Genomic DNA, 17,884 nt, shown 5'->3' on the forward strand with positions numbered 1-17,884 from the left:
CCACCTTTTATCTACAAAGGAGAACAGACATTGCAGAAACAGCCTCACAATATTATTTAGTATTTACACAATGTCATAGTTGTACATGGTGTTTTCAGGCAATTAAGAAATGACAGGTCCCTGGCAGAAGATTTTAGTTTAAATAAGAGAAAACTCAGCAAGGGTTGGCTGTAAAGAAATGGGGAAGAATGGGGGGGAGGGTTACATCATCAGTGAAAGAACATGAGATATTTTCATTGTTATATACACATTGTATTAGTTCCTTTAAAAATAATACATTAGAATTTGAGGACAGTATCTACAAGACTAACAAAGGGCCACTGGTTAAAATGGGGAGTTCTGATTAAAAACTGATATCATGACACAATATGTGGTAGCCTACTGAGTTAGAACAGACAATAATACAAGATGGATATAAATAACAATGAAAGACAAAGTGGGTGAGGTAGTATCTTTTATTGGACCAATGTGTTGGTGAGAGAGGCAAGACGCAGAGCTGTGTGTGGCTCAAAAGCTTGTCTCTCATCACAGAAGTTGGTCCAATAAAAGATATTACTTCACCCTCCTGGTCTCTCTAATATCCTGGGACCAACATGGCTGCACTGCACACAAATAATGTAATTTATATATGCATTTAAAGTTATCATCAGGATATATTTTTCTTCACACCATATATTGTATAAAAATACCAAATATTTAGCCATACCTGCATATCATGGAAAATTGAAAACCCTGGATTTTCTTGTTGAATTACCCTGCTATCATCATACTATGCCTCATTTTCTGTCACTTGGTAATAATTCTAAATTTATGCTTTTACCATCCGTGCCATTTGAAGGGTCCAATCCTACAGCCCTCACCTCACCCGCCTCATTTGAGGTCAATGAGAGTACTCACAGATTCATAATTTTAAAGCCGGAAGTGTGGCCAAGTCAGCCTCTCTCCGGTCTGTCTGGTGGAATGCAAGCAAAGAAAACTGGTAACATGGTACACTTTCTTTGAGTCTGCCTATTTTAAAAGAGGATTTAGTTACAGAATACGGTAGCGATATCACAGAGAGGTTTTTTTTTCCCTAAATGCATTTTGAATCAGTGCCATGTTCGAAGGTGATGGCCGAAATCCTGGCCCCATTGAAGTAAATCGTAAAATTCCAGTGGCGTCAGCCGGGGGTTTCCCATTTATTTCAACGATTTCACACGTTATGTCAACGAGCCATCAGACCGAAGCTGTGTTTTAAATCATTACTTAGCTAGCTACAAGCAAGCTATGCGGAAAGGTGGTGGAGCATGATAATCTAGTCTGACCTCCCAGATAACAACACAGGCCGGAGAACTCACCCACGGGAGTGAGGGCTGCGGCACCCCTCCCTGACATGGCAAGCGCCTCCCTGGTTTGTTTGTTTGCCCTGCACGAGCACCCTGGTGCTGATCAATGGCTACCTCTTCTCTATTGCGCGCTGGGGGCTTTGCAGCCCCCAACGGAGGAGGCGTGAACACAGCCCTGCGCAACAGCCAGCCTCTGAGCCAAGCCAGGCGCAGCTCCTCACTTGCGAGGGCCTTTGATGCTTTCACATGGTTTCCCTCAGAGGCAGAGGCGGCGGCGGCGGCGGCAGCTCAGGCTGCGGCCTCTTGGGAGGTGTTTCCAGCACGCACGAGACGGCCGGGGAGGGTCCGTCCCCGCGTCCCGGGGCTGCGGCTGCCACACGCGGGGAGATGGGTCTGGCGAGAGGCGCGGGCCCCTTACCCACGGCCCTGCGCGCGCGGGACCCTCTGCCCGGCTCCCCCAGCCCCTCGCTCGTCGCGGATTACCCAGAACGCCCTTCTCCCGCGCATGCGTAGCGGGGCGTCCGCTCAGGAAGAGGAAAATGGAATAAACAAGCCCCGGGCCGGGCCCATTGACGAGCCGCCTCCGCTCCTCGCCTCCGGCGGGCTGGGCCGCGCGGCCCCTTTAAGAGAAGCACAATCGCGCCCCCAGCTCCCCCCTTCCGGAGCCGGAGCCCCGGGTGAGGGCGGCGGCTCCCGCGGCCCCTCCCCATGGTGCTGAGGCTGGCGGCGTTGCCATGAACAGCGGCGGCCTCCCCTGCCCGTCCCCGGTGGCGGGGGCCCCGGCGGGGGTCGGGGCGGCGGTGGGGGTCCCGGGCCCGGCCCCGGCCCCGGCCCCCGGCGCGGGGCTGAAGCTGAAGTTCTGCCGCTACTACGCCAAGGACAAGACCTGCTTCTACGGGGAGGAGTGCCAGTTCCTGCACGAGGAGCCCGGCGCCGCCCCCGCCTGCCCCGGGCCCCCGCCCGCCCTCGGGGGGCTCCCGCTCGGCCTGCCCGGCCCCAGCGCCCCCGCCGCCGGGCCCGGCTACCCGCACGGGGCAGCCCCCGGAGCGGCGGCGGCGGCGGTGGGGCCTAAGAAGGCCGAGCTGGGGGGCGGCGGCGGAGGCGGCGGCGGGGGGCTGGATGGACCGCGGCTGGCGAGTGAGTGCGGGCGAGGGAAGGAGACAACGGCCCAGCTCCCGCAGCAGGGCCGAGTCCCGGCTGGTGGGAACTGGCAGGGGCAGGGCCGGGCAGCCCGTCCTGCCCCCGGGCGGCGGAGGGGGCTGGGGATGCTGAGAAAGGTGCCCTGATTCCCCCCGCGGATACAGGGGGAGGAGGAGGATAGGGTGCTGGTTAGAGAGGCAGGAGATGGGGATTGGGGGGGGAGGGATAGCTCAGTGGTTTGAGCATTAGCTTGCTAAACCCAGGGTTGTGAGTTCAATCCCTGAGGGGGCCATTGGGGATTGGTCCTGCTTTGAGCAGGGGGTTGGACTAGATGATCTCCTGAGGTCCCTTCCAACCCTGATATTCTATGATTCTATGATACCAGGGAGGGTGTCCACCTCCAGGCTGGGTAGAGATACAGGGAGGAGATGGAGATCTCAGGGATGGTATCCCCTGTGGATGTTGGTTAGGGAAGCAGGGGAGTGATGGGGGTTACCAGGAAGGGTCTGCAATGCAATGGGTTTGGTGAGTGGCAGAGATGTGTGAATGCCCTTTGGGAAAGCACCTGGCATGTTCTGAGTAATACCAGAAGCAAATGCTAAACCGTAACGGCGATGGCTGAGGTTGGTGATTGGGGAGATTTGGTGCACGTAGCTTGGCGCTGTGTAAAAGGAAACTGGTTTAATTTGTTCAGAGATGCTTTGAAATGACTTGCTGCTTTGAAGTGACCTGCTGCTTTTCATATCTTTTTTTCCTCTTTACACTGTCCCTCCAAAACCATCAATTTGCTGGTCCATGTGTAGGTGCACAAAACTTCTAATCTCTCTGATGGTGCCTCAGTTCCCAGTCTTTCATACACCACCTCTACCCCAATATAACATGACCCGCTATAACACGAATTCGGCTATAAAGCGGTAAAGCAGCGCTCCGGCGGGAGGCGGGGCTGCGTGCTCTGGTGGATCAAAGCAAGTTCGATATAACGCGGTTTCACCTATAACAGGGTAAGTTTTTTTGGCTCCCGAGGACAGCGTTATATTGGGGTAGAGGCATATTTGGAATCTGTTAAATTTTTTTTTTTTTTTTTTTTTTACTAATTAACAGAAGCTTACTCAATTACTTTCTGGCTGACATCAGGGAGATCCAAAAGTGTGTAGGTAAAACAGGGAGCCTCAGTACGCCAGCAGGTAAAGTGTTTTTGTATCAGAGTCAAAACAGGAAATTCAAAACTTTCTGCTAAAGGCTCTGCTGGAAGAGAGATTAGTATGAAGAAGCTGTTTCACTAGTAGCTTTGTAGGGTAGTCAAGTTGGGACAATTTTTAAATGAGATTATTTTGATGGGAATCTTAAATTTCCCAACTGATACACTCACAGTATAGGTTTCAGAGTAGCAGCCATGTTAGTCTGTATTCGCAAAAAGAAAAGGAGTACTTGTGGCACCTTAGAGACTAACAAATTTATTAGAGCATAAGCTTTCGTGAGCTACAGCTCACTTCATCGGATGCCAAATGCATCCGATGAAGTGATCTGTAGCTCACGAAAGCTTATGCTCTAATAAATTTGTTAGTCTCTAAGGTGCCACAAGTACTCCTTTTCTTTTTACTCATAGTATAGCCCTTCATCCTCAGCTGGCATTAAAAAAAATAAAGTATTTCAAATTAAGTCCCCTTCTGCACTTCTCATTTGTTTGAGGAGAGAAGAGAATTGCAGGTGTCTGGGTTCCATATTAAGCTGAGTTACTGTCAGTGATGCACTTGCTATACTTGAGTTTTATTAGCTGTACGTTTGAGACTTGCAGAAAACTAGCTTTGTAAATGACTTGGTCTGTAGTTGCAGCAGCACTAAGCATAGCAAAATCTTCTTAGCTGTGGAGGCTTTTTAAAAAAAGGCTGTCATGCCCTTTTAAATTAGTACACTACATTTGATTGCATTATGGGTCTGTGGCATAAGCTTAATGTTTGTTTGCATGAAGTAATTTCTAACTATCTAACGTTTTTTCATGGTACTTTTCTGAAATTCGGATAGTGATGGACGGTATAGATATAGCTGACAGATGGCAAGTTTGTTCATGGTATTAGACCTCTCTACCAATGAACTTTGTTGCTTTTGTATCTCTAACAGTAAATTACTTGCCAAGTTTCAAGGTGCTCATATATACTATAGTGAGCCTGTTCCATTGAGCAGTGTTATCTAGGTAGTTAATGTGAGATTGACAAACATGGAATGTAATCCTGTCACGTGTACTTTTACAGGAGGAGAGGGTAGCACCATCTATGGTTAAGATTGCCCAACATTTTCCCATATAAGACGCTATTTTCAGTTTCTTATAATTTTGCCAAATTTGAACTGGTCGAACTGAAATTTTTGAAGCCAGTTGTTAACTTAGTTTGATTTTTTTTTTTTTTTTGGAAAGTTTTTCAGCAAAAATGGTTCAGCCATTTGTCAGAACAAAGTTGGGGGGAAACGGCGCTGTTTTTCCAATATTCAAAAAATTCTTGCGTCCTTTTGCTAAGAAGCACTTGTGCAGCCAGGCTTGGAGCCGGAGTTGAAATTTGGCAGGAGGGTTTCCTTTATGTCAGAGATGTTTCTTTTGCTGTTCCTGTGAGGGGGAAGAAATGCCAAGTTATAAGCCTTTAAAAATTTCGCTGTGCATATGTTCAGTATGGACTTGAGAATTTACCAGCTAAATGCTCTGAAGGTTTTGTCTGTACTGAGCATGCTCTAGCCCAGGGCACGGGGACTGAGTAGGATTTTCCTTCTAGTTGCAGCTCCCTGCTCCTGTGGCCCCAGACACAGGAACTGAGAGTTGGCAGACTTGTTTCTATGCCCTCATTGCTTCTCCTGCTGAGTCCCAGGCAGTGTGGAGGACGAAGCCACCTGGTTCAAATGCAGGAGCACAGAATGGGCAGTGCTAATTGAATGATCTGCTATTCAGTAGCTTATTTACTACACACACTAAAACTCTCCTCTGAATACAGAATTATTAATTTCCTAGTGGGCATTTCTGCCTCGCTCATCCCTATAGTATCTGAAATCATAACATATGTTTGTTTGTTTTCACAACACCCCTGTGAGATGAGGGAGTATATCCCCATTTCACAGATGGGGAGCTGAGGTATAGAGAGATCAAGGTCACAAGCACCCACTAATTTTGGGTGCCTAATATGAGAAACCTAGGATCTGATTTTTCAGGTGGAAAGTTCTTAAGTGCTTTATTTGTTCAAAACACAGCTCCCACTGATTTTAACTGCATCTGTTAGGTCCACACTACCCTCCTTCTGTCAGTGGTGTGCTGCCTCACCAGGAGCACCTCCACTGACTCAAGAGGGGCAGTGTTGGGTGGCTGAAAGCTAGGGCTGTCAGCTCCACACAGCTCCGCACAGGGAACCTAGCTGCCTCCTGGGCTTCTCACCTCCCCATTCCCCTATGGGAGCAGGGAGCTAGGAGCAGCTGGGCTCTAGCAGCCCGCCTTTCTTGTCAGTTTCGAGGCTTCATGGAGCCCTGAAATTGAGAAGACAGCAAAGAGCCAATGTAAGTAACCCAGCATCTACACAGACACTGCGTCATCCTAACTACACCATCATAAGCCCTACACCTCTTGTGGAAATGGCGTTATGTCGGTGTAGTAGGGCATTTGCTTTGGTGGGGCAAGGCTGTGGTGTGTACAGTGACATATTTAGATGGATGTAAGCTGTTGTATATCGACCTAACGTGTAGTATAGACCAGGCCTGGGTGTTCTTTTCCTTCTTAATCCTATTCTGGTCCTGTACTCTCAAAACTCCTTTTTCCTTGTCTTTATTCTTTATCAAGAAAATCCTTCCTTGAATTCTCTGTAGGACACTTCTGGTTTAAAAAATAGAAGTAGAACAAAATTTAACTTGCCCACAACACTTGAGGTAGTAGTGCTGCTCTAGGTCCCTCCATTGCAGCACTGGTTGATAATTCAGACTGTCCATGATCTGAAGGTGGGAAGGGGCATGGAGACCAGGATCACAACAGGCTGGCCTGATAGTCATAATTCTGCTGCTCTTACAGTCAGCAAACTACACATTTTCAAGCTTACTGTGATGATGATAGTAAGCAGCTGCTGCCACAGTAGAGGCAACACTACAACAACACTGTAGGGACCATGCATACAGTCACTTTGAACAAATTAAGCCAGTTCAAGAAATTCTGTTCTCTTAGGTGAGACCTACAATTTAGGTTTTGTAATATTGGTTACAGAAAATTGTTCATAATATCTGGTTTTTAAAAAAGATATTGAAGACTTAAGCATCACCATTGTTTTGAAACAACATACAGTAGTTAAGAGACTCAGAAAGACAAACTGACCAGCAAGCTAGATCTTTAAAAAAACAACAAAAAAAAAACCCCAAAAAGCTTGTATTATAATATTATAATGCAGTGGTTTTCAAACTGAGGTCTGTGGACCCTGGGCATCTGCAGACTATTTCTAAGGTTTCCAAAGGGGTCTGGACTCTATTTGAAATGTAGGGGTCAGCAAATGGAAAAAAGGTTGAAAACCCACTATTCTAATGTATTGTAACAGAATGGAGCATTATTTTAAATATGTAATTTTTACCTTTGAAACTATTTTTATAATGCATCTTACCTGCCATTATATTGCAGTGCACCATATTAAAGTAAAGATTTCATTTTACCCAATACGTTCTACATATTGTGTCCAATTTGCAGTAAACATAGTTTTTAGTGGAGAAATTCTGGGGTGAGGGAGGAGGAATAATGAGTTAAGATTTTGCCATATTAGTGGATGCTAATGGTGAGAGATCCAGGATGAGATGTCAGAGAGATGGGTAGAAATGCAGGATTTGATAGAGACTAGTAAGGAGTGCACTGGTAGACTTGTGAATCATCAGTGTAGAGAATGGTAGCTTTAAAAATTGTGTCGTATGACATTGTGCAAAGAAAGAGAAGACCTAAGATGGGGGCCAGTTCTGTAGTTATGCATGGCACTATAACTTGGTGTAATGGGATTAAAATTAAGACGGAAAAATTTAGGATGATCAGGAGAAACATCTGGGCAGTGAGATGATCTGGCTTCCAAGGGAAGTGGGGGAAGCTCCATTTCCTGCAAGATACAAGAATAGATCATGATGCTAGGGGTACATCTACACTGCATTCTTAGCCTGGACTCTACTCAGTTTTGAGCCCAAGCCTCTCTTCAGTGCACACACATCAGTCTGACTCGTGTCAGCAAGCACTCAGGATCCAGTCTTAGGACCCTTGCTAGGGGGGATGGGTCAGAGCCCAAATCCTGCTGTGACTCAGGTCCAAATCCTGTCATTTTGCAGTCTGGACGCAGTTCAAGCTGCAGACCTGAGTCAGAAGGACCTTGTATAGACTTGTTAGCAGGGCTGAGACACCCAGGTCCGGCAATTGTAAGCCCAAGTTTACAGTGCAATGTGCACACTCAACTGAGGACTTGGAAACTGCATGTTACCAAGCCTGGATCCCACAGACATGGGCTTAGTGTGCAGTACAGACATACCCTAGAAAAGGTGGAGTTGAAAACCATCCTACACTGCTGATAAGGTGGGCTAGGCTGTGTATATTTTAGTACAATCTGTAAGGAGTTAAAGGAGCACCAATTGCATTGCCTTTGTGTTGTGTGCCTGAATTTCTGAGTCGTATTTCTGCTTTGTACTTTCACTGATTTCAGAAGACTAAATCTTTTTAGTCACGTAGTTAAAGCAATCTGTTCTTCAACATTCTTCGCTGAGAATTCAGTTTTGGAAATGAAATACAAACTTACAAGAATCAGGCCCTGGTCATGGACTGTACAAACTACAGTCAGGTTGGATGTTTTGAGTGCTTACATATCATAAATATGAACCAACTCTGTATGGTTAATGGCTGTCCCTCCTCACCATAAGGACAGGAAAATACCGATAGTAATCTTAAGTAGCAGAACATTTTTACTGTCTTCCCTCCAAAAAGAAAAAAAATATTAGCCTTTAGATACTCTCACTTCAAAATTTTGTATATTCTTAATAGTCCTCTGTTACTTTCTTTTCATCAGAATTTTGATGCAGAATATCATGAAGAGACAGTGTTTGGAAAGCACTTGGAGAGAACATACTTTCAATCCTCACACCTTCAAAATAATTGCTGTGGAGTGAGTGTTATCACCATTTTAGTGTTGAGGTGTTACTGGTTTTGTAAAAATAAAAAGGAAGAAATTACATGTGCTCCAAGGAGTTTGCAGTCTAGATTAGGTATATCTATGATATGCACATTTTGTGGTATTGAACAGGAAGATTAGCTCTCCTATTAGTAATAGTAGAATATAGTTTGCTTATTTTATGTTTTTCTGTTTTTTCCCTTTTTGTTTGTAAATAAATTCCTGATCACTAAGTTGGAGTGTTTGTAATAAAGGCAATTAGTTTTAGTCTTGCCTTGACAAATGCTATATTAAAAATAGGCATAGAAGGGATATCAGAGTTAAAAGATTATATAACAGTGGTAGTGACAATACATAGAATCGCTTACCACATAATATAAAGCACATAACTTGTACTTTGAGATCCACTAAACAGTGCACAAATGTTGATTTTTAACTCAGGTATATGATTGTTGTTTTTAGATGGAAGAAATGTCACTACAAAATAAAGTAGGTGAAATATAAGCCCTACAAATATCATAATATTTTAATGAAGATAAAAGCAGTTTTCCAAAGTTTAAATGACATCTCTCACACACAGGTTTTGTGTCTGCTGCAAAAATAGATCTGTTTTTTTTAACACTTCAATAGCTATCTCTGTAAAATTCAAGAGGAGACAAGCCACTGTAGTTTTTTATCTCACGGTAGCTAGTTGAGTTGAACCCTTGGGGCAGGGTGGGGGCAGAGGGTTAATTTCGACTAGCCTACATTGAAGTTAAAATTACCTATTCCTTGTCTCCAACAGGATTTTGAATCTAGATAGTCATCTCATTGTAAAAACACACCTTTTATTACAGATATAGCTATAATTTAGGATTTTAAGCAATGATGGCAACATACAAGGTTCAATCTGGATATTACTTTTCCAGAAGTCTGCGATATGCTGTGCTGAAAAAATTAGGAACAAAGATAATATTCCATGCTTGAATAACAGAGATGTTTAACACTTATTTAATGCTGACAGTAGTAAACATTTGAGAGAGGTTGTCCTAGTTAAAGATTAATGCATCTGTCTCTTTGATTAATTTGTAAGAAAGTGTTCTCTCTCTCTCTCTATAATGACCTCGAAGCCAGGGAAGACCAAATTTTACATTTGTTATTTTTAAGATTAAAAACAAGCTGAAAAATCTTCTCCCAAACATTTGTTTCAGACCACATTTACACCACATAAAGAAGCATAATAAGGGCACAAACCCAACTCTTTAGGCTTACCTTTCAGGTCCCATTTTAAGCTTCCTAGTTTCATAGTTATGCAGCTCATGAAAAGCAGAGCTTCCTGGTAAGCAGGTGTACTTGGAGCTGCTCTCAACTTCTTTCAGTAATCCTGGAGTAAGAGAGGGAGATTTGACCCTCTTGCCTGTTGTTGTTTATATTAACTTGCCCTTCATTTTCCAACATTGCATGTGATTTAGCCAGCTGAAAGTCACTCGCTGACTTTTCTCAAAGTTTGGTATGTCTAGGCATTTATACCAGGCTCATCATTCCAGTTTCCAAACACCTAAGTTGTGACTAAGTCCTTTGTAACTGAAGATATTGGCATTACTCTTTTTTTAAAATGAAAAGCTGGTACTGTCCTTTGTTCTCCTGTTGTGCATGCAATCAAGAGTCTCTGTTTCCTGCTGTGGCAGTGGAAGAAGTATCCTAGAGGAGACTTTTATTCTTTATTTCAGTTATCAAGCTCAACTGCTGTGCTATCATAAGCAAGAAATTGCATGATGGTTTTCTTTTTAAAAGTAGAAAAATATGTTCTATGATTCTTTCTAAACTTGCCTTCCTTCACTTGTTTCCAGCATTGCCAAAAGTAAAAATATGTTTTGGATCCTCCAAACCACTTAAAAATATGTTCTGTTTTATTAGGGCTGTCCAGCGATTTAAAAAAAATTAATCGCGATTAATCACACTGATAAACAATAATAGAATACCATTTATTTAAATTGTTTTGGATGTTTTCTACATTTTCACATATATATTGATTTCAATTACAACAGAATACAAAGTGTACAGTGCTCGCTTTATATTTATTTTTATTTTTAAAAGTATTTGCACTGTAAAAAAACAAAATAAATAGTATTTTTCAATTCACCTAATACAATTACTGTAGTTCAATCTCTTTATCATGAAAGTTGAACTTACAAATGTAGAATTATGTACAAAAAAACTGCATTCAAAAATAAAACAATGTAAAATTGTAGAGCCTGCAAGTTCACTCAGTTCTACTGCTTGTTTCGCCAGTCGCTCGGACAAACAAGTTTGTTTACGTTTGCAGGAGATAATGCTGCCCCTTCTTGTTTACAGTGTCACCTGAAAGTGAGAACAGGTGTTCGCATGGCACTGTTGTAGCTGGCATTGCAAGATATTTACATGTTGGATGTGCTAAAGATTCATACGTCCTCTCATGCTTCAACCACCATTCCAGGAGACTTGCTTCCATGCTAATGATGGGTTCTGCTTGATAACAATCCAAAGCAGTGTGGACTGACACATGTTCATTTTCATGATCTGAGTCAGATGCCACCAGCAGAAGGTGAATTTTCTTTTTTGGTGGTTCCGGTTCTGTAGTTTCCACATTGGACTGTTGCTCTTTTAAGACTTCTGAAAGCATGCTCCACACCTCGTCCATCTCGGATTTTGGAAGACACTTCAGATTCTTAACCTTGGGTTGAGTGCTGTAGCTATCTTTGGAAATCTCACATTGGTACGTACCTTCTTTGCATTTTGTGAAATCTGCAGTGAAAGTGTTCTTAAAATGAACAACATGTGCTGGGTCATCATCCGAGACTTCTATAACATGAAATATATGGTAGAATGCATGTAAAACAGAGCAGGGGACGTACAGTTCTTCCCCAGAGAGTTCAGTCATAAATTTAATTAACACTTTTTTTTTTTTAATGAGCGTCAGCATGGAAGCATATCCTGGAAGCATATCCTCTGGAATGGTGACTGAAGCATGAAGGGGCATATGAATGTTTGCATATCTGGCACGTAAATACCGTGCAATTTCGGCTACAAAAGTGTCTTCCAAATGCATGTTCTCACTTTCTGGTGACATTGTAAATAACAAGAAGGCAGCATTATCTCCTGTACATGTAAACAAACTTGTTTGTCTTAAGGATTGGCTGAACGAGAAGTAGCACTGAGGGGCCTTGTAGGCTCTGAAGTTTTGCATTGTTTTGTTTTTGAGTGCAGTTAAGTAACAAAAAAAGTCTACATTTGTAAGTTGCACTTTCAGGACAGAGAGATTGCTCTACAGATTGTATGAGGTGAATTGAAAAATACTATTTTGTTTAGCATTTTTACAGTGCAAATATTTGATTTCAATTACAACACAATACAGTACATATGAATATGTATTAAATATTATTCTACGTTTTAATTGGTATTCTATTTAATAGTGCGATTAAAACTGATTAATCATGATTGATTTTTTAATCGCAACTAATTTTTTTGAGTTGTGTGAGTTAACTGTGATTAATCCATAGCCCTTTTTTTATATCTGTTGTGTGCCTTAAATGTTTGCTTTATTACGCTAAAATGTTAGTTTGCTCATCATTCTCAATTTCTGCTGACATTGCATGAAAGAGAAACCCAGTCTGCTATTCCCCCTTCTTGTCGCATCCATCTTTGCTCCTCAGACTAGTCTAGCTAATTCTTTCACTGTTGTGGGGAAATCATTAGGTCTCTCAAGGCAAGATCATCTTGAGACTGTTTAACCTCACTTTCCTGAAGCATAAATAGTGCTAACACAAGACAAATGGATGTATTTCTCCTATAAGACAACTTTATCCAATTTCAGAACTTTCCGACCACCCTAAAACGGTAAACAATTAATCTAAACTAATGAAAAAGTATACTTTTGGGAACTAGAACAGTACTGGAAATGCTATTTTAATGGTACTGAAAGCTGAAGAATTTGAAAGTATACTTATGAATTTTAGTTATACAGAAAAGATCAAGATGGGCAATTTGAATGCAGAATCTAATGTAGTTCAATAAATGTGTGTCGATAAAAATTCAAAGTGGCGACTCTAAAATCTGTTCAAAGGTGTATCTCAGGCCCGTTATGCATGCATCTCAGACACCTACTTTCCCGTTACTCAACACTATTTATCCTTGGTGAAATCCATCTGCTTCCAGCGCAAGAGCCTTCTTTAAGCTGGCCGTGATACACAGTTACAAAAAGAAAAGGAGTACTTGTGGCACCTTAGAGACTAACAAATTTATTTGAGCATAAGCTTTTGTGAGCTACAGCTCACTTCATCGGATGCATTTGGTGGAAAATACAGTGGAGAGATTTATATACACACACACACAGAGAACATGAAACAATGGGTTTTATCATACACACTGTAAGGAGAGTGATCACTTAAGATGAGCCATCAGCAGCAGCGGGGGGGGGGAGGAGGAAAACCTTTCATGGTGACAAGCAAGGTAGGCTATTTCCAGCAGTTAACAAGAACATCTGAGGAACAATGGGGGGTGGGGTTGGGGGGAGAAATAACGGGGAAATAGTTTTACTTTGTGTAATGACTCATCCATTCCCAGTCTCTATTCAAGCCTAAATTAATTGTATCCAGTTTGCAAAGTAATTCCAATTCAGCAGTCTCTCATTGGAGTCTGTTTTTGAAGTTTTTTTTGTTGAAGGATAGCCGCCCTCAGGTCTGTAATCGAGTGACCGGAGAGATTGAAGTGTTCTTCGACTGGTTTTTGAATGTTATAATTCTTGACGTCTGATTTGTGACCATTTATACTTTTACGTAGAGACTGTCCAGTTTGACCAATGTACATGGCAGAGGGGCATTGCTGGCACATGATGGCATATATCACATTGGTAGATGCGCAGGTGAACGAGCCTCTGATAGTGTGGCTGATGTGATTAGGCCTTATGATGGTGTCCCCTGAATAGATATGTGGACAGAGTTGGCAACGGGCTTTGTTGCAAGGATAGGTTCCTGGGTTAGTGGTTTTGTTATGTGGTGTGTGGTTGCTGGTGAGTATTTGCTTCAGGTTGGGGGGCTGTCTGTAAGCAAGGACTGGCCTGTCTCCCAAGATCTGTGAGAGTGATGGGTTGTCCTTCAGGATAGGTTGTAGATCCTTGATGACGCATTGGAGAGGTTTTAGTTGGGGGCTGAAGGTCATGGCTAGTGGCAGTCTGTTGTTTTTTTTGTTGGGCCTGTCCTGTAGTAGGTGACTAAACTAAACACTAATGTGGGAAGGCTATGTTAAAGAAATGAATCCTGGGTTTTGTTCTGAAGGCAGGGAAGCCAGGGTTCAATTTTCACCTCTAGAATATAATTCCGTAGCCTCAAGCCATTACCAAGAGAACTCTTGTCCTTTGCTCTAATGAGTTTAACCCTTGAGGTCATTCATTGAATCATTCCTGTGGAACGTGACCGTTAAGTTGTTCTACTAAGTAATTTGGTACAGTGCAGTATGGATGAGGACTGCCAACTTGAAATCAGCATGTTTCTTTGTGGGGAGCCAGTGTAGTGAGCAGAGCACCATAGTTGTGTGCTCTCAGTGGCTGGTGATGCATTGGGACGTGGGTTATTGTGCTTTGGTCCGGTTAGGATCTTTTAAAGGTCAGTGTAATTACTTTAGGACAATGAGGTGCAGTCACCTAGCAAGGAAGCTATGAAGTCATGAACAGTTGGCCAGATAATTACTCTACAAAAGAGGCTTGTCCTTCTTCTAGGTACAGATACGAGAATATTTTGGAGCAGCTACAGCTCTTGTGAGTGTCCAGAAACACCAAGGGGTCCAGGAAAACACCCAAACTACAGAATAACATGGCATTTTGAAGTAGACTCTCACTGAGAGATGCTGTGGTGGACAGCTCTTCAAAATGTTTTCATTATGCAATTTTTAGCCCTGCAGCCCAAGGCCACAGCTGGCCCAGGTCAGCTGACTCAGGCTTGGGCTGCAGGGCTAAAAATTGCTGTGTAGACATTTGGGCTCAGGCTCCAGTTCCAGCCCAATCATCCCAGCGATTTTTTTGCCCAAAAGACTAAGCCCTGCAAGCCCAAGTCAGCTGATGAGTTTATATAGTGCATCTTGGAATGGTAACTGTTCTTGAAACTTGAAAATTGCCAATGGCCTTCACCAGTCAGGAAGGACATGGATTTAACTTGTATAGTGTAGCATAAAGCTGCAGCTGTACCTCAGTTTTCAGTACTGACTGAAATTCAAGCAGAGACGACCCCTGATTCCAGGGCAGTAGACACCTCAGTGCAAACCTAAGCAATTCTGAATGAAAAATAACATGAAAACAACTAGTTGTCACTAAACAAAGCCCCCAATTTCCATCTTGAAAAAAATACCCAGTGAATGTCTGTACATCTGGGTACAGTGCTTAGATTATCCACAAATACAAAGTTTGTTTTTAAATCAGAAGATGCAGATATTGCTGATTATGCACTAAACCAAATTTAGGTGAGTAAAGTTAAGAATACAGTTTAGATATTAGCAACCAAGTATGCAAATACATCACTCATGAAAAGTTACACAGAGAGTTGGTTGTGGAAAGCACATATACCAATGAGTGAAGATTGTCTCTCAGTAATCTAGAATTTAGGGTAGGTTGTCCATTTGGAAAATACAATCCATGAGGAGAGTATTTCAGTTACTTTTCCCACAGTTTTCAGAGTAGCAGCCGTGTTAGTCTGTATTCGCAAAAAGAAAAGGAATACTTGTGGCACCTTAGAGACTAACAAATTTATTTGAGCATAAGCGTCCGTGAGCTACAGCTCACTTCATCGGATGCATTTGGTGGAAAAAACAGAGGAGAGATTTATACACACACACACACAGAGAGAGAACATGAAACAATGGGTTTATCATACACACTGTAAGGAGAGGTTCCTGGGTTAGTGGTTCTGTTGTGTGGTGTGTGGTTGCTGGTGAGTATTTGCTTCAGATTGGGGGGCTGTCTGTAAGCAAGGACTGGTCTGTCTCCCAAGATCTGTGAGAGTGATGGGTCGTCCTTCAGGATAGGTTGTAGATCCTTGATGATGCGTTGGAGAGGTTTTAGTTGGGGGCTGAAGGTGATGGCTAGTGGCGTTCTGTTGTCATCAAGGATCTACAACCTATCCTGAAGGACGACCCATCACTCTCACAGATCTTGGGAGACAGACCAGTCCTTGCTTACCCACTAACCCAGGAACCTATCCTTGCAACAAAGCCCGTTGCCAACTCTGTCCACATCTATTCAGGGGATACCATCATAGGGCCTAATCACATCAGCCACACTATCAGAGGCTCGTTCACCTGCGCATCTACCAATGTGATATATGCCATCATGTGCCAGCAATGCCCCTCTGCCATGTACATTGGCCAAACTGGACAGTCTCTACGTAAAAGAATGAATGGACACAAATCAGACGTCAAGAATTATAACATTCAAAAACCAGTTGGAGAACACTTCAATCTCTCTGGTCACTCGATCACAGACCTAAGAGTGGCTATACTTCAACAAAAAAGCTTCAAAAACAGACTCCAACGAGAGACTGCTGAATTGGAATTAATTTGCAAACTGGATACAATTAACTTAGGCTTGAATAGAGACTGGGAATGGATGAGTCATTACACAAAGTAAAACTATTTCCCCATGGTATTTCTCCCTCCCACCCCACCCCCCACTGTTCCTCTGATATTCTTGTTAACTGCTGGAATTAGCCTACCTTGCTTGTCACCATGAAAGGTTTTCCTCCTTCCCCCTCCCTGCTGCTGGTGATGGCTTATCTTAAGTGATCACTCTCCTTACAGTGTGTATGATAAACCCATTGTTTCATGTTCTCTGTGTGTGTGTATATAAATCTCTCCTCTGCTTTTTCCACCAAATGCATCCGATGAAGTGAGCTGTAACTCACGAAAGCTTATGCTCTAATAAATTTTTTAGTCTCTAAGGTGCCACAAGTACTCCTTTTCTTTTTCCCACAGTGCTTCTAATCGGCACTCCAGCTCATCCTTCCTGGTATTGCAGATGTCAGGTGATATGTTCTGTGTAGACGTCTCTTGACCATCTGATGGCATCCGACACCATGAGTTGCTGCATCAGCCAAGCGTAGCGTTGATCAATTCTGCAGTCCAGCGACATTTGCTTTTTACTGGGGTCCCATGTGCCCAGGGCTCTGATGATCAGCGTGTGTCTCTGAATCTGTTAACCCTTAGCTCTCAAGGTGTCTGCCAGAGGGGCGTATTTCTCCACCTTTTGAGCTGACCCTTCCTAGTCCAAGTTGGATCCTGACTAACAAGGGGTGGCAACAGTATTTGACAGCTCTGCAGTTTTCAGTGTTCTCATTACAGTAGGTCTACAGAATGGAATAGTCTTGTTCCAGTATTCTGAATTCACACTTCCCACCTAAACAGCTATGGGCAAGTGAGGTAAGAACATGACCAAACAGCAGATGGAGGAGTAGTAGTTCTGGGGCCTCATTAGAGCTCCCTCTTGGTTGTTCTTTTGGAGTTGTGGAAGAAGACCTAGAATGTGCTGCAGTTACAGATATGGCTCTGCCTCCCTGTTCCCTTAGTCCTTAAATTTAAGATTCAAAATTGACTTGAAGAAAATTTCATGTCTTCACTGCGAAGTTATCTTGCGGTAGCTCAAGTGTTCCCCTTAACTTGTCCCCTTTGTTCACACACAACCTGACATTCAAATGCAGTGATGCTATTAACTTAAGTTGTCTGGCTCAAGTGGGGGTATAGGCTGAAGCGTGAGTGAGCGCAACTTGCTAACTGGATGCTGGTTAGTGCCACTTGAGTGCTGCTGCTACTCTAATGCTGCCTTTGTTTCTTCTGAAAAAGTTTTCCTGCTATCTATCTGTTCTAGTCTGGAAGCAGGGAAGTTACCAACCAGTTCATGCAGCCTGCTTAGGCATTCAAAACCCTACATTCACATGTGGGTGTGAATACCAGCAACTGCAATCCTTCAGCTTGGTACAGAGATCCATTTGATTCTGTTTGACCGTGGTGACTAGGAAGACCTGTTAGCATGCTACCAACTGGAGGCTGATACCAAGGTTCAGGTTACATTGATGTGGTCTTTCCTCAGAGTTGGATTTGTACCTTGTATTCACGCATTTATGCTTTATGGAGGGGTTCTTTACTGAAACATACCTTCCATAGGTTTCAGAGTAGCAGCCGTGTTAGTCTGTATTCGCAAAAAGAAAAGGAGTACTTGTGGCACCTTAGAGACTAACAAATTTATTAGAGCATAAGCTTTCGTGAGCTACAGCATCCGATGAA

The 17,884-nt window shown here is 43.1% G+C and overlaps 2 protein-coding genes and 1 long non-coding RNA gene across 19 annotated transcripts in view; 2 read left to right on the forward strand and 1 right to left on the reverse strand.

Moving 5' to 3' along the window:
- FLT3 (fms related receptor tyrosine kinase 3) overlaps positions 1-1,399 on the reverse strand; it is an 89,686-nt gene extending 88,287 nt beyond the window's left edge. For 6 of the 7 annotated variants that reach the window (XM_043504342.1, XM_043504347.1, XM_043504350.1 and 3 more), the window contains exon 1: positions 707-1,399. The gene's annotated coding sequence lies outside the window, so the exon portion shown is untranslated. The remainder of the gene's footprint in view (positions 1-706) is intronic. The other variant, XM_043504341.1, reaches the window with a different exon arrangement.
- Positions 1,400-2,059: 660 nt separating this feature from the next.
- Positions 2,060-17,884, forward strand: part of PAN3 (poly(A) specific ribonuclease subunit PAN3) — a 127,651-nt gene continuing 111,826 nt past the window's right edge. For 9 of the 11 annotated variants that reach the window (XR_006277639.1, XM_038387852.2, XM_038387855.2 and 6 more), the window contains exon 1: positions 2,060-2,462. Coding sequence is in view for 9 of the 11 variants with exons in the window: in XM_038387852.2 (XP_038243780.1) it covers positions 2,060-2,462 (403 nt within the window). In the remaining 2 variants the exon portion in view is untranslated. Of the gene's footprint in view, positions 2,463-8,503; positions 8,569-16,709; positions 17,765-17,884 lie in introns of those variants that run through there. The other 2 variants (XM_043504355.1, XM_043504356.1) reach the window with 2 other exon arrangements.
- Positions 3,656-8,414, forward strand: LOC122457912. The gene is made up of 2 exons (XR_006277640.1): positions 3,656-3,841; positions 4,077-8,414. It is a non-coding gene; the product is annotated as an uncharacterized LOC122457912 (long non-coding RNA).

This window comes from Dermochelys coriacea, chromosome 1 (genome assembly GCF_009764565.3).
Source record: "Dermochelys coriacea isolate rDerCor1 chromosome 1, rDerCor1.pri.v4, whole genome shotgun sequence".
Taxonomy (NCBI): domain Eukaryota; kingdom Metazoa; phylum Chordata; order Testudines; family Dermochelyidae; genus Dermochelys; species Dermochelys coriacea.